Source organism: Rhinolophus hipposideros (genome assembly GCF_964194185.1).
Source record: "Rhinolophus hipposideros genome assembly, chromosome: 11".
Taxonomy (NCBI): Eukaryota; Metazoa; Chordata; class Mammalia; order Chiroptera; family Rhinolophidae; genus Rhinolophus; species Rhinolophus hipposideros.
Genome location: NC_138057.1, coordinates 74,229,129 through 74,255,764, shown reverse-complemented (window position 1 = coordinate 74,255,764; position 26,636 = coordinate 74,229,129). Strand labels below are relative to the sequence as shown.

Here is a 26,636-nt window from a genome sequence, read left to right as displayed (position 1 = left end):
TACCCTGATGGTGAAGCTGGAGCTGTCTAGAGACCCAAAACCAAAGTGGCAGTTTGTCCCTCCCTCCCAGGGAGTTTGGCATCTTGTCCCCCTCCCCAGGCCAGGGGAATCCCAGCACAGACCGATCACAGGAGTAGTTTATTACAAGAGACACCACAGGGCTGTGAGAACACAAGGCAGATGGGGAGGGACAGACGGAAGGGGCAGCCACAGACAGAACAAAGCTAGGGGGACAGAGCTGTGGGACCTGGAGGGATTACCGGGAGGTGGGGTGGCGTTAGAAGGAGGCAGAGACTATGGCTACTGGGAGCAGGCGGAGTTCCACGCCGCTTTCTGTCCTTCAGGTGCCTCCAGTTGGGCCTATCAGACGTCCCAGGAGCTTGGGGGACAGCCCCAAGCACTCTCTCTCAAAACCTGGGAGGAAAGTGCACCCTTTGGTCTGGGTTTGCAGAGAATCAGGGTGGGGGACCCTTGCACCCCCCCAAGATAAGGAGGGGCTGGGAACAGGCTGAGGTAAGACCTGGCCTGGCCCAGGTGCCCTGGGCAGCCTTCCTCATCCCCCCTCTGAGTCTCAGTTTCTTCATCCGAGAAACACCTGCTCACCCTGACACTCGGTGAGCTTTCAGGAGGACGGCGGTAGGCACGGCGAGCTGGCAGCGTTTACTTCCCCACACTCTGGCTCAGGCCACCTGAGTAGGTCACAGGGTGGGGTTGGGAGGCTAGGGCCGGGCAGCGGGCTGAGGGGGATGCGGCTCTGTTGCTATGAGCAGTCTTAGCAACCCACCCATTCAGCAGAGACAAAGGCGTTGTCACTTGAACGCGGAGGCGCTGCTGCCGCTCTCTTGTTCCCACAGACGCACTGCGCCTACGGGAGTGGGAAGTGGTGGGGGGTTGGAGGAGAAGGCTGGGCGCGGGGCTGGAGAAGGGGGAGCAGAGGCGCAGCTCAAGCCCCCTGAGAACGCACCCGGCGTGCTGGGAGCCTGCGCCCTCCCAACAGGCCTGCAGGGGGCGCCTCCAGCCCATTTTGCAGAAGGGTAAGGTGAGACTCTAAAGGCCTGGAGACACCAGCCAGGCAGGGGTGGAGACCAGCTGGGAGCTTGGGATCACACAGACCTGGGTTCAAATGTACCTATGCTTATACCCAGGTGACTACCAATGCGCCTCGGTTTTCCAGCTGCGGGAGTGGGACCTGACCTCAGTCTACCACTGACCCTGGCTAGTCCTGGTTCCTTTCTGTGCCTCAGCTTCCTCATCTGCAATGTGAGGATGAAAGCACTTCCCTTTCCTCGGGTGGCCAGATGAAAGAGCCTGCAGATGCCTGGGGTTTAGCACAAAGCCCAGCCCCAGCAAGAACTCCATAGATGGAACCCTGGCTGGAAAGAATCTCGGGATTTGAGGCTGGGCAGTGCTGAGCCCACGCCTCATAGAGTTGTCTCTGGTTTAAGACTGAGAACTCGGGCTCAGAGAGGTTGACAAGGACCAGGGTGCTCCCCAGGCCTCAACTTACGCAGGGCCGGGGGAGGCCCCAGGCTGGCCCTGCTGCCCACAGACCTCCCCTATAATGCCCCCATCACCTGTCCAGCTGGGGAAACAGGCCTTGGAGGAGAGCACTTGTTCCTCATAGGGTTTGGAAGGCCTGTCAGAGCCAAAGGCATCAGGATGAGGAGCCTAAGAGTGGGGTGGGGTGGCCTGACGTGGGGGGCCAGAGGGAGTGGGCACACAGAGGAAGGCGTTCTCTGCTCAGGCAGACTTTCTGCTCACTGCTCCTCCTGGCAGCACTGGCCCTGGGGAGAGAACCCAAACTTATTCCCTAAGTGACCCTCTCCCAGGGAGCACTGCGTTTTCACGGACAGAGCCCACAACGTGCTAATGGAGGACATCCAGGCACCAACAAGGAGCAGAGTGAGAAGAAGGGCCCTTAAATTGTGGGAGGTTGGGTGTGGTTGCTTCTCAAATCCCTTCCGAATATGCTGGTACAGTGAGGGGGAGGGGGATCCAGGCACCAAGGGGAAAATGGGGACCCCCTGAGGTGGGAGCTCTACCTGTCTGCTCCACTGCCCGAGGACAGAAGATGCCCATAGGGGAGTATGCCCACACTCCTGCTCCCCTTGCCCTGGGGGCCCTCAGCTACCTTGGTGATGACTCCCCCACCCCCAGTGGCCTTGGCATTCAGATTCTGCTAGCCTGCAGTCAGCATCTCCTAGCTGCTCCCAGCACCCTGCAGCCTGGTAACTGAGGAATGGGGGCCCCTTGGATCCCCAGGGGAAGCCCACCACCCCAGACACATCCTAGTCTTTGCTTTCCCAAGGTCTCCCCAACTTGGCCGGACACACTTGCTACCACTTGGCACAGCCTGGCCACCCCTGTCCCAGCCTCACTGGTCTCTCAGGTTCTGCAATGGAGGAGACAGTAGTAGGGATTCGGGGGCCGTGGATCCCGAGTGGGGGGAAAACACTCAAGTAGGTGAACTTTGGGGAGGCTGAGACAGAAGCTCTCTCTCTGTACCCCCATCCTGGGTAGCGACCTCATTATCAAAGATCCTAAGAATCCACTCAAGGGTTGGTCCCCCCGCCCCTCCCCCTCGTTTATGATGAGGAAACAGAAGGCCCAGAGAGGGAAGGTAACTTGCTCAAGGGCACACAGCAGGTGAACTAGAAGCTAGGATTGCAACTCTTGTCCTAGACTTGAAGTCACTCGACCCACATACTGTCTCAGGGCCCCAAACCTCATTTATCTACTTGCCTTTGAGAACCCCCAAAGCCCCTCTGCTTGGATACCTAGGAAAGGTGACCCTGGGCAAGCACCACCTCTGGGCTGGGCACAAGGGAACCCTGTTCCCTAGTGGTGCTGGTGGGAGGAAACCAGCCATTTCTAAGCATCCCCCAGGCCCCCTGGATGCAGAACTTCCTGGGCCTCAGGCTCCTTGTCTTTTATATGGCATTGTCCTCCTAGCTCTACGTGAACACTGGGGACACAGGCATTGCGTAGCACTCCTACTGGAGGGTGATGAGGCCATACCTCTGAGAGCCAAATGTCTTCGGGGTGGAGCCAACAAGGTTGTTCTGGGCCGCCCCCCAAGGACCTGAGGTCCTTGGGTGGGCTGCCTTGTCCTGGTGTGGAGCGGGCCTGAAAGGAGAGGTGTGGCAGCTGGGACCTGTCTGTGGCCATGGCTGGGACCTCCTGCCCTTGGTCCCTGTGCCTGCCCGCATCACGAATGCCTCGACTGCCTTCTTCTCAGTCATCCTCCGCAGGGCGCTCTGGACCTGGGGAACGGGCCTCAGGGTCAGGCCTGGGACCCTCCCTGGACCCCTGTGGAATGATGGAGCCCCACCTCAGGCAAGCCCTTCTTACCCCGAACCCCAGCCACGGGTGTCCCCAGACTTACCTCCCCATTGTAGGCAGTGTAGGACAGGAAGATGGATGGCCCCTGGGGACAGACCCAACAGATGTGTGGGCTCCCTCACTGCCTGGAGGACGTCCAGGCACCAACAAGGAGCAGAGTGAGAGGAAGGGCCCTTAAATTGTGGGAGGTTGGGTGTGGTCGCTTCTCAAATCCCTTCCGAATATGCTGGTACAGTGAGGGTCCAGGCGCCAAGCGGAAAAGGGAGACCCCCTGACGTGGTCAGACCCCCACCCCATCTGGCCACATGGCCTGGGGCCGTAGCAGAGACACACCCAGAGATACTCAGAGACATTCAGAGGGACAGGCTGAACACAACCCCCGCCCAGCCCCACCTGTCACACTGGGGGTGGGGGACAGCTGTGGCATTCTGTGGCACGGAGAACCAGGAAAGGCCTTGCTCCATCCATGCCACCCCTTCAGCCTCTGGCCACCGGGCAGCCTCCCTGCCCTCCATCCATCCATGCTCTGCCCTTCCTCACAGCCTCTCCCCACTGCAGGGTAGGAGTTGGGATGGGTACACCTTCCTGAAGCACCAAGGCTAAGTCAGGTCCTGGGATGGCAGGCCTGTGATTGCATTCTGACTGTGCCTCTAGCTGAGTGGCCTTTACCTCTCTGAGCCTCTGTTTTTTCATCTGGAAAGTGGGGGTGAGGCCAGGACTTGCCTCCTAATGAGATTGGGAGGTGCTGTGTGTGCAGGACTCAGTGCATGGACCAGGAGGGCCTCACCACTCACAAAGCACCATCCCACCTGGGGTCTGATTGACCCCCACAGCTTCTCCATGGTGGGGGTGGGATGGACTCATTTTTCCCATTTGATGGAGAAGGACCCTGAGGCCTGGAGTAGGGGACAGTGCCTCAGACCTTCTGAGACTTATGGGGAGGGGGAGAGATCACAATCAGAGAGAGGGAGAGGTTGGGTAAGCAACAAAAAGACTGGGGGCTGAGATCAACAGAAGGGGAGACAGAGAGGCCCAGGAAGAGCCAAGTGGGATCCAGGCCGAGGAGAAGGGGACAAGGAGAGGGGACAGTGACAGGGAGCCTGAGAGACAGAATCTCTAAGAAAAAATTCAGAGACAGAGACTAAGAAATGAGACACTGAGAGAGAAAATGATGAGAAGGGGAAGGGAGGGAGGCAGAGAGGACCGGAATGGTGGCACTGGGCTACATAGGGCTGCAGCTCTATCCACCCGAGGGCCACAGGCACGCATGGAGCTGGAGTCATCACTATGGCAACGGGATGCCGCCGCCCTCACCACTCTGTGACAGGTGGAGAAACCCAGGCAAGGTCACATGGCTAAGGAGGCAGAGCTGGAGTTCGAACCCAGGGACCTCTGGGAGGCGGGGCTTGGAAGAAGGGCTAATCTGTGTCAGGGAAGCGGTTTCATTACCCCTCTCTGTCCCCGACTGCACAGGTACAGACAGGCAGCTGGGAGCCGTGTCTCTTTGAGAATAGCTCTGAGACCCCAGTTTTTCTTCATTCTCCAGGCCCCTCTCTGGGCATGACCTCTCCCAACCCCCGGCAAATCCCCCTTTCTTTCCTCTCTTCATTCCCACACCTGCCTGGCAGAGGATGGCAAGTCCCCAAGTTCAGGGGGAGAAGACAACATGGGCCAAGAACCAGGTGACCAACACCCTGTGCACCCCTCCTGCTCCCTGCCTCATCCCTCCTTTAACCTGTCCCTCCCTCATCTTGGTCATGGTCTGCACCCCCCACTTATGTCAGCTCAGGGCATTTGGTAGCGTCCTTTGATGCTGTGTTCTCAGTGCCTAGAGCAGTGCCCACCACCTGGTGGGTATTCAACAAATCTCACCTGGGAGAAGGAATGAGTGGGTCAGAGCACCCCTCCCCACCTGAGTCCCCATCTAGCCTGCGCAGCTCTTCCAGGAACAAGCCAGGCCCCACTGGGGTCGAGGCTGAATGCCCCAGTGGTTGAGAACACAGACTCTGGACTTGTCCCCAGTGCTTCTCCTTCCTACTGTGAGGCCTTGAGCAAGTGACCTCGTGGGGTCTCAGTTTTCTCCATGTCCATATCTCTGACCTGGTTCAGGACTCAGAGAGAGCACGCAGGCGTCCCAAGTGGCTGTTACGACCTCAGCCCCCTTCTCTGAGAAAAGGACGGAAGGTCCCCAGGAGGCCCAGCTTTGGGGACTTGTGGACCCAGGATGGAGTTTGCACCTGACTTTCTGAGCTTGCCTTTGTCCAGCTCTGGGCCACCCTACTTCTTGACCCTGTGAGGAATCTGGGCTGGGGACGGCTGGGAACAGTGGGTGCAGATAACAGGAAGAGGTGGGGGTAGGTGCAGTGGAAGCTGATGGGAAGAGTGGCTGCAGAGGGCCCATCCTCAGACCCTTTCCTCCCCGCACTCAGCCCTCTGGTCTGTGTTCCTGTCTGGGTCCCCCACAGTCTGCAAACCCCCTGAGGAGAGGGACCTGTCCGACCCATCTCTGGGGCTCAGGACATGCCTGACAGGCACACAGGAGGGTTCCTGCAGTCCTGCCATTTCTGCTTCATTCGTGTGGGCCGAGCACTGTCCTAACCAAACCCTTTTCTAAACTGCTGTTCTCGCATTGGAGCAGGTCATGCTTAGCCACTAGGAGGCCGCAGACCCTAAGGGCAGAGGTCCCTGGTGTCCTGCACCCCCTCCCCTGGCTTCCTGCCAAGGTCTGAAGTGGCTCTAGCACCAGGCTAGGGGCTGGAATTTCTGCCTTACCCTGTGTCAGGGTGGAAGGATCTTAATGATCCCATTTCTGGGCCTCCATTTCCTCAACTATCAAATGGGTCACAGAATCCTCTCTGATGTACTTACTGCTCTGTTCCCATCCCCACCCTCAGCATCCCTCCTCTTGACAATGTCCCTGATTGTGCTTGGTGCCTCCCATGATGAGAAGGCCACTCGAGTTCCAGTGCATGTTGGAGCCTCAGACTCAGAGAGTCCAGGCCTTAGAGGTACCTGAAAGGAATTGAGGCCCACGGCAGCGTAGGCCCAGGCTGGGCTGAGGTGCCAGCAGGCCGACCAGCCACGTCAGGCCCAGGACAGGCAGGAGGGCCAGCGCTGGCTTCGCCGTGGCCCTGTGGAGAGCAGGCAGGGCTGAGGGGGGCTCGGGGTGGTGCTCAGAGAGGGGCCGGAGCTGCAGACCACGGCTCAGGACTTAGGTGTAGCTACAACCTTCAGCTGGACTTGGCTGTCCCGTCTCAAAGACTGAGAGGTGGCATGAGGAGATAAGGGTTCCCGTCCATGCATGGCCTGAAGGAAGGGAATGGCAGCTGTCCAAGGGGGAGCGCTGAGGCCTGGGTGTGGGTCTGGGGGACATGGAATCTGGAAGGGATTCCTCTTCCCCCTCGTCAAGGACCCCTGGGACTCCCTGGATTTTCAGGGACCCGCTGGCTTTGATGCCATGCCCTGGGCAGAGGACGGGTGGGGAGTAGGAAGGCCATAGTAGGAAGGCCATAGAGGACTCTATAGTAGGAAGGCCATAGAGCTTCTGCAGAAAGGCCATGGGCACCCCTCTCCAACAGGGTAAGGCCTTGGAGAGTGATGGGAGTCTTGCAGTGGTGGGGACCGAGACCACGACCCTGAACTTGGACCCCTGGGGCCTGCCTGATTTGCAGGTCTTTCCTACCCTATCCCTCGGGTCATCGGTGCTTATTGCAGATGGTGAGCCCCCAGGACAGTGGCTGATATCCACATGCCCCCTACACACACAGGGTCAGTCCCATCTCCACAGGTGACAAGCATAGGCACATACTCACATCCACATGCATGAGCATGTATGCACACAAATGCAGACACACATGCACACATATGCTTACAAGAGCCTTGCACCCATGAACACACATGGCCACGCACACACACCATGGACTCAACACATGCTCACACCCAATGAGCGTCACACCTGGCTCCCCCACTTCTTCCTGAGTCCCCCAGTCTGGAGCCTCACCACTTCTGGATTCTGATCTGCTGTTGCAGGCATGGCTGTGGGCTCAGCATGCAGGCATGGCGGTGGGCACTGGACATGGTGACTGTCACCACACAGACCAGGATGCCATTGGCCTGGCATCAGTGGGTGAAAGGGCCTCCTCCCCCCCACATGTCCCTCCCCTCCAGGCCCCCAGGCCTCCTGCTCACAGCACAAAGTGCATGGGCCCCACAAGGCCCAGATGGTGTCTGTGTGAACACTGAGCCAGCAGTGTCCAGTGGCCATGTAGTTATGGTGGGACACGGCCAGAGTGATGGCCACGATGGCCACAGGCACGCCTAGGACAAGCCGTGACCTCAGGACCCAGCCCCTCCAGTGTTTCAGCCCAAAGCTCTCCCATAGGGGCAGGCATATGGATGGGCACTGGGGACATCTGGGCTGTGTGGGCCTCATGCTTTCGGGGTGGTACTAGAGCCATGAGTAGCTGGGGTGTGGGAGAGCTGAGACTGGCTTGAGAGTTTAGGGTTGGGGATGGAGGGTTTGCAATGGGAATGGGTTTAGCTGGTCATGGATTGGGGAGATGGTGCTGGAAATGGGGAGTTGAAGCAATTGAAGTGGCGGAGGATTAAGAATTGGAGTTGAGTATAGTTGGAGGTGGACGGAATTGAGAAACTTGAGCTTCTGTCAGAGATGGATGCTGGGCGCCAGTGGTGCTGGGTGCTGAGAGGTGCTGGGCGCTGAGAGGTGCCGGGCGCCGGTGGTGCTGGGTGCTGAGAGGTGCTGGATGCCGAGTGGAGATGGGTGTTTTGTGGTGTTGAGTGTGGAGCAGTGGTGGATGGCAATGGTGCCATGGAAGGCAGAGTTGAGAACAGAGCAAGCGTGGGGCACACAGGGGCCTCACCCCAGCCTGTGGCATAGGAGAGTGTCGTCCTGGGGCCCGGGCACATGCTCACGGCCACCACTTTGCTCCACAGCAGTAGTCCCTCCACCAACATCCAGGAGAATGCAACCAAAAAGAGGAGGCGGATGGCAGCTGTGACGGCCACACACGCCCCTGTGTGTGGGAGGGTGGGGACCACACCAAGGCCAGCCGTGGTTACAGTCCTGCCCTGGGTCCCACGTCCATGCCTGGCATCGCCAGCCCAACAGGGTTAGTAGGTAAGGGCAGTACCCTGGGCCCAGCTCTAGCATTTAGGGCTTTTCTTCTCTGGGCGTCTCCTCTGGGGAAATGGAGCCAAGTGAAGATGTGGGAGGGCACCCAGAAAAGGCAGAAGGTGCTTTCCCAGGCTCCCCTGAGCTCCCAGACTCACTCACTGGCCACCCATCTTGTTGGCCTTTGCCCATTCGCCAGGCAGAAGTGAGAAGTGAGGTTCTTGTAGACCATGGTTCACTCTGACCATCACCCCGACCTGACCAGACTAGGCCTCAGGCTGCCCCATATGGCAAAGCTCCCAAAGCCACCGCCTCCACCCCAGTGAACAGGGATGTCCATAGTACCAGCCAGCAAGGCTGGGCCTGCACACAGCAGGCACTTAATAAGAGCATTTGCATGTCCTCTCCCTGAACTGGCCCCAGTCAGCCCAGCTTTCACTGATTCAACAGCTTCTAAGAGCATTAGATTGGAAATGACTGGCATGCCCGGGGGAGGGGATGGGTCACAGGTGACAATCACCCACTGAGGGGGCATACGAAACTGTCGTGGATTGTTCAGGAATTACGAAACGTCTGTGGTCTGTTTGGATAGGAAAAATGCATTCAATAGCATGGTTTTTCTAGTGTGCACCCCAACATGCGAAGTGACCCCAGCGTTCCTGAGCTTCAAGCCCCATCTAACTCTCCCTCTTAGCAAGTGGCCACTCGAGTCTCTTTCAGGCTCCAGTGAGCCCACCTCTCTCTGTCTCCTGGGATGTGGCTTTGCCCCCAGTCTGTAAGTGCTGGCACCTGTCGGGGGCCTCACTTGGTCACGTGTCCTTTAGTTTCCAACCACATCTCAACCATGGCTTTTCTTACCTACATACTGGCTTCTCACCTCCAGCTGAGACCTTTCCCTCCCTGAACATCGTACCCACAGACCCCATGGCCCCTCAGACTGGGGGCCTGCCCAAACCTGTTACCCACCTGTCTCTCATCCCCCAGTTGCCCAGTTCTTTATCCCATCACGACACCCTCCCCCCTCCTCAATCCAGTCTCCTCAACTTCCCAGGCCCCTGGCCCAAAGCCCCTCCCCTATGCAGAGGCCCCGCCCACAGCCCTTTGATGCTCTTCCCCTGTCCCCAGCCTCACTGGGCACCAGAGAGCTCCCCTGTGGCAAATGTAACGCCTGCTTAACACTCTTCCACACCTGCCCTCTGCCAACAGGGTCAGATCCAAGCCTGGCATTCTAGGCCCTGTGTGATCTGACCCATGCCCACGTTACCCCCACCCCTAACACTCCTGGGCCTCACTGGAAGCTCCAGACACATCAAAATTCCAGAATGTAACAAGTCTGCCATTTCTGGCCTTTGCTCTGACTGGCCTTCTGCTTGGAGTGCCTTTCTGCTCACCTCCTGTCCATCCTTTAAGACTTGGTTCCCACATCCCTTCCCCCACCCCCACCCCCAAACACTCACCTGGACGTCGTACACCTGCAACAGGATGGCAAAGTTGGTGCTATGGTTGCAGAAGCAGGCAGTAGAGTCGTGGTGCAGGCCAGCCACAGAGCAGCCAGTGGTGGCCCAGGAGCCCCCTGTGTCTGGCTGGTGGAGGGTAGGGAACAGAAGGGCTCTTGAGATGGGCTGGACATGGGGGTGGGGGCAGGTGGCAAGCAGGACAAAGTGTCTCCCCAAAGCCTGGGATCCCTCAGTGCCCTGCCTCTAACCAGCTATGTGACCTTCCTTGGGAGAGTCACTGTTCTTCCCCGGGCCTCAGTTTCCCATTTGTAAAGTGTACTTAACATTCTCAGGAGTGGTAAGAGGACAGGACTGACACCAGTAATCACCACCACATTGATTACTAAGTAACAATGCTTGATGTTCAGTCCCTCAGTTAAAAGTCCAGGGTGGGGAGCTCAGTAATCCCTGTACCCTCCTCTACCCCTTCAAATGCCCAAGAGTCCTGGCGATGGACACATCATCAAGTCTAACACCTATTCAATAGATGAGTGTCTTCCTAGGTACCCTGCAGAGAGGTTTGCATACCTCCATTGACAGGGAGCTCACTACCTCCTGGGGGACAGACTCTTCTGCACCAGCTTGTCCCCCACTGAGTGGGGCCTGGAGCCACCCCCATAAAGCAGTTGGTGAATGGAAGCCCGAAACACACCTGAATCCTGCCTCATCCTCAAGCAGAATGGATATCTTTAAAAAATTGCCTTATTTAAAGAACTGGACAATAGAAACTCACCCGATGGTGAAGTTCCACAAAGCACAGACAGGCGCCACTTCTGAGGGAAGGCCTGAGAGCAGGAAACAGCTGGGCAGGTGTGTGAGCATGTGTGAGAAAGGAGAGAGAGACCAGAAAGATGCAGGGGGACTTGGAGGCCTCCTCATGTTTGAGGGACGGGGGGGTTGCCCAGCACCGGTCATGGGTGAAGCGGTTGCATAGGTCATGGATGAGAGGAAAGGGGACGTGAGCAGACTTTCACGCTGGCATTATGTATAATATGGAAATAATGGGGACAAGCTAAATGTCTGCCCTTTGGGGAGGGCTTGAGCTACCATGAGTCTGCCCTCCCGGGGTGCTGTATATGTGAAGAGAACAGATAGGTCTCTATCTCCCGATAGGGAAAGAGCTCTGCCATGTCGTTAAGTAAAGGAAAATGCTGCTCAGTCTGAGCCCATTTATGGAAAAAAAAGAAAGAAAGAAAAGGTTTATGTTTTCAAGAAAACACACAAAAGGTCTGGAATCAAATACACAGTTAACGATCCTTAAACAATGGCAACAATGTAGATTTTATCAGATGTCATTAGCAGTGAGGAGATGACAGCAGGCAGCCAGTGGTACCAGCCCGGTCCAGGCAGGGAGGCAGCCTGGGCTCTGGACTTGGGCTCCTTGTCCTCACTGGGGACAGTAATAGCACCATCGTCTCCCTAGAATGTGATATTTTGTGTTCTGCGAAGTACTTTCATGTCCTTTATTGTGGTTGACCTTCATAACAACTTAGGACACAGCTCTTTCAGATGAGGAAACCGAGCCTCAGAGAGGGGAATTCATCTGCTCAAAGTCACACAGCATAGAGTTGAGACTGGGTCTTGTCTTGGTCAACTCCATGATGGTGCCTCCAGAGAACATATTCTTTCTCAGGTTAACTGAGTTGTCATCTCTGGTATTCACTGGTTCATAATGTTTTTCCTGAGTCTCGGGTGCTATGCTAGGTGCTGGAAGCCCAAAGAAAACCTGTCATACACTTTTGAAATGGATGATTGTTACATCACTGGGAGCATCTTCAAGTGGTACAAACTGAAGTATCAGGGTAGCTGTAGACTCAAATTCACAACACTATTTGTGTTCACTAGCTGTGTTACCTGACCATATATCCCCAAGAAATAGTCACCAGAATCAAAATGTATTATGAGTGAGGCTTTGCACAGGGTTAAGTGGGATTAGTTGTAATAGGAAAACACCTGCAGGTACTCTGCATGCATCACCGGGAAAGGGTCACGTTCATTTTGGACCTTCCCTCGGGAAGGTGATGGTTCTAGACTTGGCCACAGTCAAGGCCTCCACATGCTAGGATCAAGCTGCAAGGGGGAGGGGACAGGATGGCGAAGGGACATCTGTGACTGAGACAATGCAGAAACCACCATGGAAAACTGTTTTCATGGCTCAGCTGAAAGAGCAAGGGCTTTGATATTGGAAAAGGAAAAAATATATATATATAGTGTTATGTGCCCAGAAAAAGAAAAAGGAAATACATCAAAATGGTCATAGCAGCTCTCTCTGGTAATAGGATTATGTCTTCTTTTTTTTTTTTTTTCATTTGTCATTGTTTTATTAATAAAATTATTCAACCAGGTGTTTACCAATTATTTTCCTTGCACTAAAGACTTATAGGTTGTTTTAAGCTCTTAAAAATGTGTAAGCATTACCCAACCTGTTTTTGAAATCAGAGAAATACATACGTATTTATTCTTACTTTGTTAAACTTATTTATTACTGCATGATTGTTTTCATCTGTACCATAAAAAATGATCTGAATTGGAAAGAAAAACAATAGATAGCCTGCAATATGTCCATGGCATGCTTAATTGAATCTTTTAACAATACATTGTTTCAGCATCAAATTTTCGTTTATGACATTTTCAATATTTGGATTTGGTGTTCTTGTATTCCATAATCCTAGAAGTGAACTAATTCGAAGAATACCTTTTGTAATACCTGGTTGAATGGACTATCTTCTCGTAGAGCTACTAGTAGTAGTTCATAGTTAGCTACATTTATTATTTCACCTACCAGTTACTCTAAGATCCACAGTAGGCAAGTTTACAATACGTGCTGAACACTTACATCCTTTAACGTTAGAAGTCTAATCCCAATTTTGCCTTAAATGTAGTAAAAAAGCATCTACCCATCAAAATAATTTACTAGTAAAAGTTTCACATTGGGATACATATAAAACCATGTTAATCTATGAAAACATCTTAATAAAATATGACTTCCTTTTAATTTATAAAAAGATTGCTATTCCTTTTTTTATTAGTTTCAGGTGCACAAGACAAAGTAATACTTAGACGTTTATCATTTACATCCCTCACACTGTGTGGACCCCCCTTCCCCCCATCCACTATCCCTCTGACATTGCACAGAGCCATTACATTTCCACGGTCTCTATTCCTAATGCTGTACTCCGCTTCTTGTAAGTATATACATACATATATATATATAATTATAGTTGACATTCATTATTGTTCAGCTTCAGGTGTACAGTGCAGTGATCAGGCAGCTACATCATCCCTGAGGTGGTCTCCCAAATGGGACACGTGTCCATCGGATACCCTACAAAATCTTTACAACATTATTGATTACGTTCCCCAAATTAATTTTCAAAACTCCGTGACCATCTTGTGGTTACTGACTGTTTTCTCTTTTTTAATTTTTATTTTATTGGGGTGACATTTGTTAGTGAAATTACATAGATTTCAGGTGTACAATTCTGTATTACATCATCTATAAATCCCATTGTGTGTTCACCACCCAGAGTCTGTTCTCCTTCCATCACCATATATTTGATCCCCCTTACCCTCATCTCCCTCCCCCACCCCCTTACCCTCTGGTAACCACTAAACTATTGTCTGTGTCTATGAGGTTTTGTTTCTCATTTGTTTGTCTTGTTCTTTTGTTGTTTTTGGTTTATATACCACATATCAGTGAAATCATAGGGTTCTCTGCTTTTTCTGTCTGACTTATTTCGCTTAGCATTATACTCTCTAATCCCCTCACCTTCCTCGTTATCCCCAACCCCCCATCTAGCAACCCTCAGTTTTTCCTCTATGTCTCCAAAACTGTTTCTGATTAGTTCATTCACTTATTCTTTTCTTTAGATTCCACATATAAATGAGATCATATGGTATTTGTCTTTCTCTGTCTGACTTATTTCACTTAACATAATGTTTTCTAGGTCCATCCATGTTGTTGCAAATGGTAAGATTTCTTCTTTATGGCTGCATAATACTCCATTGCATAAATGTACCAAGTTTCTTAATCCAGTCATTTACTGATGGGCATTTCGGTTGTTTCCATGTCTTGGCTATTGTGTATAGTGCTGCAATAAACATAGGAGTGCATAAAGATTTTTGAATTGGAGTTTTGGAGTTCTCCGGGTAGATGCCTGCCTAGGAGTGGAATTGCTGGATCATAAGGTAGTTCCATTTTCAGATTTTTGAGATACCTCCATACTGTTTTCCATAGTGGCTGCACTAATCTGCAATCCCACCAACAGTGCACAAGCGTTCCCTTTTCTCCACATCCGCGCCAGCACTTGTTGTTTGATGATTTATTGATGATAGCCATTCTGACTGGGGTGAGGTGGTATCTCATTGTGGTTTTTATTTGAATTTCTATGATGGTTAGTGAGGTTGAGCATTTCTTCATATATCTGTTTGCCATCTGTATGTCCTTTTTAGAAAAATGTCTTTTCATGTCCTCTGCTTGTTTTTTAATTAGGTTGTTTGTTTTTTCGGAGTTGAGTTGAGTGAGTTTTTTTTTTTATAAATTTGTGATATTAACCCCTTATCAGATATATCATTGGCAAATATCTTTTCCCATTCAGTAGGATCCCTTTTTGTTTTATTGATGGTTTCCTTTGCTGTGAAAAAAACTTTTTAGTTTGATGTAATCCCACATGTTTATTTTTTCTCTTACTTCCCTTGTGGAGGGGGTATATCAGTAAAAATCTTACTCTGGGTAATGTCTGTGAAGTTTCTTCCTATATTTTCTTCTAGGAATTTTATGGTTTCAGATCTTACATTTAAGTCTTTAAGCCATTTTGAATTTATTTTTGTATATGGTGTAAGGAGGTGGTCCAGCTTCATTTTTTTGCATGTGTCTGTCTAGGTTTCCCAGCACCATTTATTGAATAGACTGTCTTTACCCCATCGTACATTCTTGCTTCCATTGTCGAAGATTAAGTGGCCATATAGGCATGGATTTATTTCTGGACTCTCTATTCTGTTCCATTGATCTATGTGTCTGTTTTTATGCCAGTACCATGCTGTTTTGATTACTGTAGGCTTGTAGTATAATTTGATGTCAGGTATTGTTATACCTCCTACTTTGTTCTTATTTCTCAAGATTGCTGTTTTTATTCGGGGTCTCTTATGGTCCCATATAAATTTTAGGATTATATGTTCTATTTCTGTGAAAAACGTCGTTGGTAGTTTGATAGGAATTGCGTTGAATATGTATATTGCCTTAGGCAGTATGGACATTTTAACTATATTAATTCTTCCTATCCATGAACGTGGTATGTGTTTCCATCTATTTGTATCCTCTTTCATTTCTTTCTTCAGTGTCTTATAATTTTCTGAGTACAGATCTTTTACTTCTTTGGTTAAGTTTATTCCCAGGTATTTTATAGTCTTTGAAGCAATTGTAAATGGGATTTTATTATTGGTATATACAAATGTAGCTGATTTCTGAATATTGATTTTGTATCCTGCCACATTACTAAATTCATCTATCAGCTCTAATAGTTTCTTGGTGGAGTCTTTAGGGTTCTCTCTATATAGTATCATGCCATCTGCATATAATGACAATTTTACTTCCTCTACCGATTTGGATGCCTTTTATTTCTTTTTCTTGTCTGATTGCTGTGGCTAGAAGTTCCAGCACTATGTTGAATAGAAGTGGAGAAAGTGGGTAACCTTGCCTTGTTCCTGATCTTAAAAGGCATGGTTTTAGCTTTTCCCCATTGAGTATGATGTTAGCTGTGGGTTTATCATATATGGCCTTTATTATGTTGAGATATGATCCTTCTATTCCCACTTTCTTAAGGGTTTTTATCATAAATGGCTGCTGGATTTTATCAAATGCTTTTCCTGCATCTAATGATATGATCATGTGGTTTTTATTTTTCATTTTGTTAATGTGGTGTATCACATTAATTGCGGATGTTGAACCACCCTTGCATACCAGGGATGAATCCCACTTGATCGTGGTGTATGATCTTTTTAATGTATTGCTGAATTCTGTTTGCTAATATTTTGTTGAGGATTTTTGCATCTATGTTCATTAGAGATATCGGCCTGTAGTTTTCTTTTTTTGTGGTGTCTTTGTTTGATTTTGGGATCAGGGTGACAGTGGCTTCATAAAAAGTGTTTGGGAGCCTTCCCTCCTTCTGGATTTTTTGGAAGAGCTTGAGGAGAATAGGTGATAATTCTTTTTTGAATGTTTTGTAAATTCACCTGTAAAGCCATCTGGTCCAGGGCTTTTGTTTGTTGGGAGATTGTTGATTACTGATTCAATTTCCCTGGTGGTAATCAGTCTATTCAGGTTTTCTGTTTCTTCTTGAGTTAGCCTTGGAAGGTTGTAGGCCTCTAGAAAATTGTCCATTTCTTCCAGAATGTCAAATTTGTTGGCATGTAGTTGCTCATAGTAATTTCTTAAAATTTTTTGTATTTCTGTGGTGTCTGTTGTCACTTCTCATCTTTCATTTCTAATTTTATTAATTTGGGTCCTCTCTCTTTTTTTTAATGAGTCTGGCTAAAGGTTTGTCAATTTTCTTTATCTTCTCTAAGAACCAACTCTTGAGTTCATTGATCTTTTATATTGTTTTTCTGGTTTCTATTTCATTTATTTTCGCTCTGATCTTTATTATTTCCTTCCTTGTACTCCATTTGGGCTTATTTTGCTGTTGTTTTTCCAGATCCCTTAAGTGTGAAGATAAACTGTTGATTAGTGATTTTTCTTGTTTTTTTAGGTAGGCCTGAAAATTCAATGCTATGAATTTCCCTCTTAGGACTGCTTTCGCGGCATCCCATAGATTTTGCATTGTCGTGTTTTCATTTTCGTTTGTTTCGAGATATCTTTTGATTTCTTCCTTGATCTCCTGATTGACCATTCATTATTTAGTAACATGTTATTCAACCTCCATGAATTGGTGTGTCTTCCAGTTTTTTTTTCTGTAGTTCATTTCTAATTTCATAGCACTGTGGTCAGAGAAGACAATTGGTATGATTTCAATTTTCTTAAATTTATCAAGACTTGTTTTGTGGCCTAACATGTGGTCTATCTTGGAAAATGTTCCATGTGCACTTGAGAAGAATGTGTATTCTGCAGCTCTGGGGTGAAATGCTCTGAAAATATCGATTAAATCCAAGTGGTCCAATGTGTCATTTAAGGCTGTTGTTTCCATATTGATTTTCTGTCTGGCAGACCTGTCCCTTGTTGTCAGAGTTGTGTTGAAGTCCCCTACTATGATAGTGTTACTGTTGATCTCTGTCTTTATGTCAGTCAATATCTGTTTTATATATTTAGGTGCTCCTATGTTGGGTGCATAGATGTTTACTAGGGTTATGTCCTCTTGTCGGATCGATCCCTTTATTATTATATAGTGCCCATCTTTGTCTTTTAATATGTTCTTCATTTTAAAGTCTATTTTGTCAGATATAAGTATTGCAACTCCAGCATTTTTTCTCATTTCCATTTGCATGAAATATCTTACTCCAACCCTTCACTTTCAGCCTGTGTGTGTCTTTTGATCTGAGGAGAGTCTCTTGTACACAGCATATACAAGGGTCTTGCTTTCTTATCCACTCAGCCACCCTATGTCTCTTGATTGGAGCATTTAATCCATTTACATTTAAAGTGTTTATTGATAGGTACATAGTTATTGCCATTTTTAAATTTGTAGTTAGATTGTTTTCATCTTTCTTCTATTTACAAAAGTCCTTTTAGTATTTCTTGCAATGCTAACTTGATGGTAATAAATTCCTTTAGCTTAGTCTTTTCTGGGAAGCTTTTTATCTCTCCATCAACTTTAAATGATAGCCTTGCTGGATAAAGCAATCTAGGTTGTAGGCCTCTGTTTTCCATCACTTTGAGTATCTCCTGCCACTCCCTCCTGGCTTTCAATGTTTCTGTAGAAAAGTCATTTGACAGTCTTATGGGAGTTCCCTTGTATGTAGCGCTCTGTCTTTCTCTCGCTGCTTTTAGGATTCTCTCTTTGTCTTTAACCTTTGCCATTTTAACTATAATGTTTCTTGGTGTGGACCGGTTTGGGTTTATCCTGGTTGGAACTCTCTGCACTTCCTGGGCTTGTATGTTGGTTTCCTTCATCAGCTTAGGGAAGTTTTCGGACATTATTACTTCAAATATGTTCTCAATCCCTTGCTTCCTCTCTTCACCTTCTGGTATTTCTATGATGCGCATGTTGTTGCGCTTGATGTTATTCCAGAGGTTTCTTAAACCATCTTCATTGTTTTTTATTCTTTTTTCTTTCTGTTGTTCTGTTTGGGTGATCTCTGCTAACTTGTCTTCTAAATCGCTGATTCGATCCTCTGCTTCATCTAACCTGCTGGTAATTCCTTCAAGTGAGTTCTTTATTTCAGTAGTTGTATTCTTTAGTTCTAACTGGTTGTTCATTATGATTTCTCTATCCTTCTTTATGTCTTCTCTAAGCTCCTTAAACATTCTTATCATCAGTGTTCTGAACTTTGTCTCTGATAGGTTGGTTACCTCTGTTTCATTTGGTTCCATTTCTGGGGGTTTCTTCTGTTCTTTTATCTGGGACATGCTTCTTTGTTTCCCCATTCTGGCTGACTCTCTGTGTTTGCTTCGATGTATTAGGTAGACCCCCTAGAGTTCTTAGTTCTTGCTGGGTTATCTTATTTAGTATGTGTCCTTTATATTTGACTTGCATTACTTCATTCTTCTCCTCTGCATGTGCTCCAAAGGTGACTCTTGTGTTGTGTATACTGTCCTGTTTAAGAAGATCTTTAATTGCTTTTTGCTTGTGAGTAGGTGGGATTAACTCCTAGGCTGACTGGTTGTGAAACTTGGCTCTGCCCACCTCAGGGTGTTCTGCTGCGTGAGGGTTGACCACTTAAATGTGGTTTGGCCTCTATGGACTCTTGTGACTGTAGAGAATTCTCTCTGGGTGTGTCAAACCCAGTAGTACTCTGGTTTGGTCTGGAGTTGGCCTCTGGGTGTATTGAATCTTGTGCCTCTTAAGCTGGGCCCTGGTAGGACAATTTCAGAACAAAGCAAATCACCAAGCACAACAACAACAACAAAGAAAAAATCAAATTCACATATAAAAACAACCGACAACCCACACTCAACACAGGCAAAGATATAAAAGATATAAAGACAAAACAAAACAAAACAAAACAAAAAAGCAGCACCAGTCTTGGCTTAAGCCCACCAAGTAATCTCCAGGTTGCCCTCTGCTGTACCAAAGAGTCCTCTGTGTATTGTGCAGGCAGAGCCGGTCACCTGGTGCCCAGAGTGACGTTGGGACTGCAGATTTAGATGCGTGGGGCTGAGGGGTATGGATGGTAGTTTTTACAAAGTCAGTGCAGTTTCTGCTTTTGCCTGCACATATACACACTGAGAATAGCACCACCAGCCCTGTGTCCAGTTCTCCTGAGTCTAAGGGCACTTCTTCCGTGTGTGTGTGTGTGTGTGTGTGTGTGTGTGTGTGTGTGTGTGGTGGGAGGTTTCTGAGCTGCTGAAAGCCCAGAACTGCATCTGCTGCCTACTGCTGATCCCTGGGAGTGCCTCGGCAGATGTAATTGCCCTGCCCTAGGCAGGCCAGAAAGGGTAGGGGCTGTGGATGAAGGGGTCTTCTCTCTCCCAGCCCAGCTGCGTCACACTCTTCCCGCAAGCTGGAAAAGGTGGTGGCTGGGGGTGGAGGAGTCTTCTCTCCTAGCCCAGCAAAAATCACACTCTTCCTAGCCTCTTCCCTGGGTCAGAGCTGCACACCAGTCTTCCCAGAGCCTGAGCACTAAGGCTCCTCTTTAATCTTACACTACTCCTCAGTTCAGAGGCCTGTTTAAGTCTCTGGAAGGGCGGGGGTAAGATTGGAAGAGTGGGGGGGAGGGGCCCAGGTATGGAGTTTGTGTCCTTTGTCCTGCCTAGGGTCCAACTGGAGGTCTCAGCTGAGGTTATTGCCTCAATGCTGGATATGCTGCCCCCTTGGTGGGAGAGATCAGCTGTGGGACACAGGGAAAGAGCCCACCTCCTGACTTTTGTGTTCTCTGCTCCATTCTGGGATCCCCTGTGTCTCTGCAGCTGCGGATGCCGGCTGCGTTTCCACCGCCGCAGATGCGGGCCAAGTCCCCACAGTCACAGATGCGGGCCGCATCTCCACTCCGCTCCCTTCCCTCTTCCCCTGCTCGCCCAATTTGCCAACTTTCAAATAATCCTTGCACGAGTCTCATAGCTGTTCTGTGTGATGAGCAGAGAGTCCTTTGATGGGTTATAGATGTTCCATTTGTGATAAGATCCGGAGGAGAACTCAAAAAGTGTGCCCCGCTGCCGCCATTCCTTTTAAGTGTGTTGTCGGAGAGTGGGTAGGTATTCCAGGATGTAGGAACAGAGCCTCGTGAACAAAGCCAAGCAGGCCAAGCATTTATTAAAAGAAAATATAGTCCCAAAATGCAGTACATAAGTGCAGGAAGAAAGTGACTGCCAGGATTATGTCTTCTTTATCCTTTTCTATATTTTCTAAATTTGCCACAAGGAGCAATCCATTTTATGAATTTTTATTTTATTTATTGTACTTAAAATCATATTATTAATTCATAAATACAATCTTAACAGTTCTTTGAAAACATAAACAAAACTGGTAACCTTCTAGCTAGAATGACCAAGAATGGAAAGGCAAACATCACGATGGATCCTAGAGATGTTAAAAGGATAATATGTGAGGATTATGAACAATTTTATGCTAGAAATTTGACAACCCACATGAAACGGACAAATTCCTTGAAAGGCACAAATTACCAAAACCATCTCAAGAAGAAATAAAACACCCAGATAACCCTATATAGATTAAAGGAATAGAACTCATGCTTTAAAATCTTCCCACAAAGAAAATACCAGGCCCCCAAAACTTCACTGATTTTCACTGGCCAATCAAACATCTAAGGAAGAAAAAGTACTAACCTTGCAAAACTCTTTCAGAAAACAGAGGAGGAGAGAACAATTCCCAACTCACTTTATGAGGTCAGCATTAATCTGCTAACAAAACCAGAGGCAGACAGTATAAGAAAGCTACAGATCATATTCATGAACATAAACACAAAAATCCTCAACAAATATTAGCAAATTGAATCCAGCAATACATACAGAGGATAATACACCATAACCAAGTAGGGTTTATGCCAGGAGTCCAAGGTTGGTTTAACATTTGAAAATCAATCAATGCAATTTACTATATCAACATAATAAAAGAGAAAGCGATATGATCGTGTCGATGTGGAAGTCATATTTGGTAAAATTCAACAGCCATTCATGATCAAAATACTCAGTAAAACAGGAAGAGAAGGGACTTTAATCTGGTAAAGGGCACCTATGAAAACTCACAGTTAGCATCACTAATAATGATGAAAGAACGAATGCTTTCCCTCTAAGGTGGGGAACAAGACTAGGATGTCTGGTCTTGCCACTCCCATTCAACACTGAAGTAGAGTTCCTAGCCACTGCACCAAGGAAGGAAAAACAGAAAAAGACATGGATTGGCAAGTCGATAACAGAACTGTCTTCATTTGCAGACAGCATGATCCAGACACACAAAATCCTCAGGACTTCATAAGAGAGCTGCTAGAAGTATTTAGTGAGTTTCGCAAGGTTGCAGGATGTAATGTCATTATATAAAAAATCAGTTCTATTATTCTATTCTAGTAATGAACAATTGAAACTTGAATTAAGAAAACAGTACCATTTACAATAACATCCAAAACTACAGAATACATAGGGATGTATTTAACAAAATATCTTCAAGTCCTGTACACTGGAAATAATACCTATATCACGGCTGAGAGAAATTCAAGAAGACCTAAATAAACAGAAGGATATACCTTGATCATGGACTGGAAACCTCATTGTTAAGATGCCAGGTCTCCCAAATTGATGCACTCAATTTAGGAGACTCAATGCAAGACTAATCAAAATCCCAGGAGCTTTTCCATAAATATTGACAAGCTGATTTCTAAAATGTACATGGCAATGCAAAGAACCTAGGATAGTCAAAGCCATTTAGAAAAAGAAGAACAAAGTTGGAGGGCTTACAGTACCTGTATTTCAAGGCTTAACTGCACAGATACACTAATCAGGACAATATGGGCTTCACATAGGGATAAACATATAGATCAATGAAACAGATTAGAGAGCCCAGAAATAGACTTCCACATATCTGGACAGTTGATTTTCAACAAAGGTGACAAAGTAATTCAGTAGGAGGAAGAATAATCTTTTCAATCAATGGTGTTGGAACTGGATGTCTATATGGAAAAAATGAACTTCATATAGTACACAGAAATTAATTTGAAATAAATCGTACATCTAAAAGCTAAAACAATAAACTTCCTTGAGAGTATCTTTGTGACCTTGGGACAGGCAAAGACTTCCTAGATAGGATACAAAAAGCATGAACCATGCAGGAAAAAAATTGATAGGTTGGACTTCATCACAAGTAAAAAATTATCTTCCAAAGGCACTGTTAAGGAAATGAAAAGGTAACCATAAATTAGAAAAAATTATTCACAAAACATACATCTGACAAAGGTTTGTATCCAAAATATATAAAGAATTCTTACAATTCAATAATAAAACAAAGATTTAAAAATTTGGGAAAAGATTTGAACATACATTTAACAAAGGAAGATATGAATGCCTAGTAAGTGTATTATGTCTAATAAGTGTAATATAAAAATTGCTCAAAATCATTGGTCCTCAAGGAACTGCAACTTAGAACCACAATGAGATGTCAATACACAACCATTATAATGAATGACATTAAAAAGCCAGGCAAAGATGTGGGACAACGAGAACTCTCATACATTGCTGGTGGGAATGTAAGATGTACAACCATATTGGAAAACAGCCTCATAGACTCATAGGAAGTTAAACAAGCCAGAAAGTCCACTTTTAAGTATTCGCCCAATAGAAAGACATCATGTGTCCACAAGTAGACTTGTGTGTGAATGTTCTGTTCATAATAGTCCAAACTGGAAACATCTCAAATCTCCATCAACAGGTAAATGGAAAACAAACTGTGGTGTATCCATACGATGGAATTCTACTCAGCAGTAAAGAGGAGCGAGCAGTTGGAACAGGCAGCAATGTGGATGCAGCCAGCCCACAGCCCACAATACATGATTCCATTTATATGAATCTTCAGGAGAGGCAGGCATATAATCTACCGTCACAGAAAGCAGGTCAGTGATTTGCTGGGGTGAAAGTGGGGAAGATTGACTGGGAAGGGGCATGAAGAAGCCTTTGGGGAAGGTGGAAAAGTTCTCTGTCTTGATTGGGGCAGTGGTATATGCGTGTATACACTGGTCAAAGCTCATCAAGTTGTGTCAGTTAATAGGGATATTTTAATGTATGGAAATCGATCTACTTCAATCAAATTGATTTTTAAAAAGTCTTGGGACAATAGACAAAAGACTGATAAGATAAGCTGGTGTGTGTGTGTGGGGGTGGGGGTCAGGGAGGAGCTGTGGGCAGAGGAGCTGTTACTGATGGTCTATCAGGAGGGGATTCCCCAGGGGCCACAGTTGGGCTCTAAAAGGGTATTCTTAGTGGGAGGGGGTCTAATTTATCACAAGCCCATAGCTCTCAAGGACTCCAAAATAGGGAGCATAAGCAACCTTAATTCCTGCAGACACATTAAGTGGGTGTCGCTTTTACAGGTGAGGAACTGAGGTGCAGGGGGGGTGACCCATAGTGCCCTCAGATTCTTCGGCACCCTGGAAGGATGCTTACCACGATGGCATTGGCTGAAGTGTTGACTTGGCTGATAACATGCTGGCCAGGCCATGACTGGGTATCCTGCAGCAGCTGATAGGTCTGTGCAAAGGAAGGGATGCCTCTGCCCAGAGGTGTCCCACCCACCATGTGCTGCCCAGGGAAGAAGAGCACTTCGAGGGCTGTGTGGTTGGAGTCTTACACAACGTGTTCTAGATGGGGAAACCGAGGCACAGAATAGCAAAATCACTTGCCCAAGGTCACACAGCTGGGATTCACCCCCAGGTCTGTCTGGCCCCACTGATCTGTGGTCTAGTCTCCTTGGAGGCCTTGAGACTCTGAGAAGATTCTGAACTCCCAGGCTGTGCCAACTGCTCATCCCCCCTCAGCCTACACTGGTCAATACCCAGCTTCCCCTTCAGCAGAGCCCAGGGCACAGCCAGAGCGCCCTTGTCCGGTAGCAGCAGAGGAAGGGCAGCAGCTGCAGGCAGGGCAAAGAGCCCTCGGTGTGGGGTTCTGGGTCCCACATTGGGCACGCCTCTGAGGACACTGGCCGGGGTGGGAAAGGTGTCAGGGCCGCATCCTTGGCTCCCCAGTAGTCCTGGTGACCCACCTGCCTACTGGGATCTTGATGGCGCCTGCCCACGTAAGGGGGCGCCAGTACCCACAGCCCGGAGTTAGGGGGTGATGTGGGAACCTAGGAGGAGGGCGCTATAGCCAGCATCGGGGGAGCAGGTTGGCTAGCGGGTGAGCCCACTGAGGCTACTAGATTGGAGGAATCCCCAAGGGATCCGCGACCCGGAGGGGACTTGGCTAGAGTTGGGCGTGGCCCAGTTGGCAAGGTGTGGGCTGGGGCACGAAGTCAGAGGGAGTGTACGGCAGTCAGGGGGCGGGGCGTTTAGCCAAAAGGCGGGGCGGGGCCTGTCAGCCAGGGGGCGGGGCGGGCCGTACCAGGACAAAGCGGCGCACCCGCACTGGTGGCAGCAGCGAGGCTGTGATGTCCAGGGCGCCCAGGTCCCAGCAGAAGCGCAGGCCGCCGAGGGGCAGCGCGCAGGCCCGTGCCCGATGCAACTACGCCGGGTTCAGTGCCCGGCCCCACAGGTGGAAGTCGGTGAGGTTGCCGCTGCAGGCGACCCGCGCCGGAAAGCCACCGCCCAGAGTCCTGATCCTGACCCAGGACCAGGATACCTCCAGGTGGCACCGGGTGGCCCGTGCCCAGTCCCCGCGCACTGGCGCGCCTCCGCCCGTTGGCGAACAGGTCCCAGCTCCCACCGCTCTGTTCCCACGTTGCACAGACATGGTGCCAGCTGCCATCCACGCGGAAGGTGGCGAGGAAGGGCGCGTGGTGCCCGCGCACCACGAGCGCAGCGTGCACGGCACCGCCCGGCCCCGGGAAGGCGTGCAGCTGCAGCGCTTTGGCCAGTGCTGGCGTGGCCAGGGAGAAGAGCGCCGCGGGGTCGGGTGACGCGGTGTCCCACTGCACGTGCGCTCACACAGTCAGCGCCCCCAGCGCGGTCAGGGCTATCCGCAGCCGCGCGCCGCCCTGTCCGCGGTCCTCTCGCAGAAGACCAGTGCTGCTGTGGCGCGCGCCAGCAGGGACACACGGGCTAGGACCTCAGTTTCCCCAGCTGCGCACACCGGCCTGCCTCTGACGACACTTTGGCGCAGCTGCAGGACCCTTCCTGGGCTTTGGGTGCCTCTCTTTCTCGGGAAGGAAGAAATGGGGGCTCCGGTGCCCATTCCCAGGAGTCAACCCTCTTTGGGAGTGAGACTACCTCCGAGCTCAATCGCGCTCCCATCTCTGGAGGTCACCAAAGCCTCTGCCTCCCCCACCCCTACTTCCCAGTATCCAGGGCCCATACTCACTCCTCTATGGGGGGTCTTCGTAGAGGGGCCTCTCTTTGAGCCAGCCAGATGGGGTGGGGCAGCGGTGAAGCCAGGACTCCACCTGGAGCCCCAGTGCTAGGTGGCCAAACCGCTGCTCGCAGGACTCTTGGGCTTGCCACCAACTCAACTGCTGCCCTGGGAACTTGACATCCCATCTGCAGTCTCTACCACCTCTCCAGGGGCCACTGGAGCTGCAGGGCAGAGGAGAGACTGTGTGGGAGAGGAGAGTGTGGGCATCTGACCGTTGGGGGCATGGCAAGACCAAGGATATTGGGCTTGGAGCTATTCTGGGCTGGATGCGGCCAAACCTTGGCTATTCTCTATGATCTGGCAGGTCTTGTCCCCTTGCCGAGCTTGTTTTGACATCGGTATAATGGCAGAAATGAGATGGACATGAGTGAAGCTTTCAGCCCAGGGCCAGGTATTGTGGGGCTGAGCTAAATGGCATTTCCTCTCTTTCTTTGCACTGGAGGCCAGTACACCAGGCGGGCCACAGGCTGGCTGAGCTGGGGAATGGGGTGGGGAGCCTTTCCGGGGGATCCCTCCTACCAACCTGTGACCCGAGGGCTCCTTGATTCACCGGGGGAGTTGGAGGGGGTCCCAGACAGACTCCCTATCTGAGAGAGGACAAGTGGGGGCTGGGTCACGTCCCCACCCCATGTGTGCAGTTATTGAATGCTTACTGTGTGCTCCAGTGAGGTGCAGTGGAATCTGCAGGCTTTGAAGTCAGACCTGGGTTCAAGTCCCACCCAGAGTGTGATCTTGGATGGGTCGCTTCCCTGCCCTGAGACTGTTTCCCTGTGTGAAGAATAAAGAAGCTGATGAGTGAATGTAAAAGGCGCGTGTAGCATGTAGTGAATGCTTTTATTCTGTTTCTATCCCAGGGGTTTGTCTTGGGGAACTTTTGTGGTGATCTCATAGTATGAGGTAGCCACTTGGAACCCTCGTAGCTGTGAGTCCCCTTGGTCTCCTGCCCTGCACCCCCCCCCAGAAGCTCAGGTACCAGGAGGTAGAGAAGGCAGTAGCACCAGGGGGCCAT

At 49.3% G+C, this 26,636-nt stretch overlaps 1 protein-coding gene across 1 annotated transcript; it reads right to left on the bottom strand.

The window, feature by feature from the left end:
• Positions 1 to 809: 809 nt before the first annotated feature.
• On the bottom strand, positions 810 to 26,636 carry ADGRD2 (adhesion G protein-coupled receptor D2; the record flags this gene model as incomplete). The annotated part of the gene is given in 27 exon segments (XM_081066719.1): positions 810 to 916; positions 1,575 to 1,636; positions 3,019 to 3,126; positions 3,178 to 3,263; positions 3,386 to 3,427; positions 6,355 to 6,406; positions 6,408 to 6,473; positions 7,343 to 7,455; positions 7,536 to 7,555; positions 7,558 to 7,659; positions 8,223 to 8,375; positions 9,663 to 9,669; positions 9,931 to 10,056; positions 23,398 to 23,460; positions 23,729 to 23,812; positions 24,159 to 24,259; positions 24,662 to 24,673; positions 24,676 to 24,781; positions 24,785 to 24,869; positions 24,871 to 25,199; positions 25,203 to 25,247; positions 25,250 to 25,415; positions 25,577 to 25,667; positions 25,670 to 25,744; positions 25,747 to 25,788; positions 26,151 to 26,214; positions 26,601 to 26,636. Coding segments are annotated over 27 exon segments (2,343 nt in total).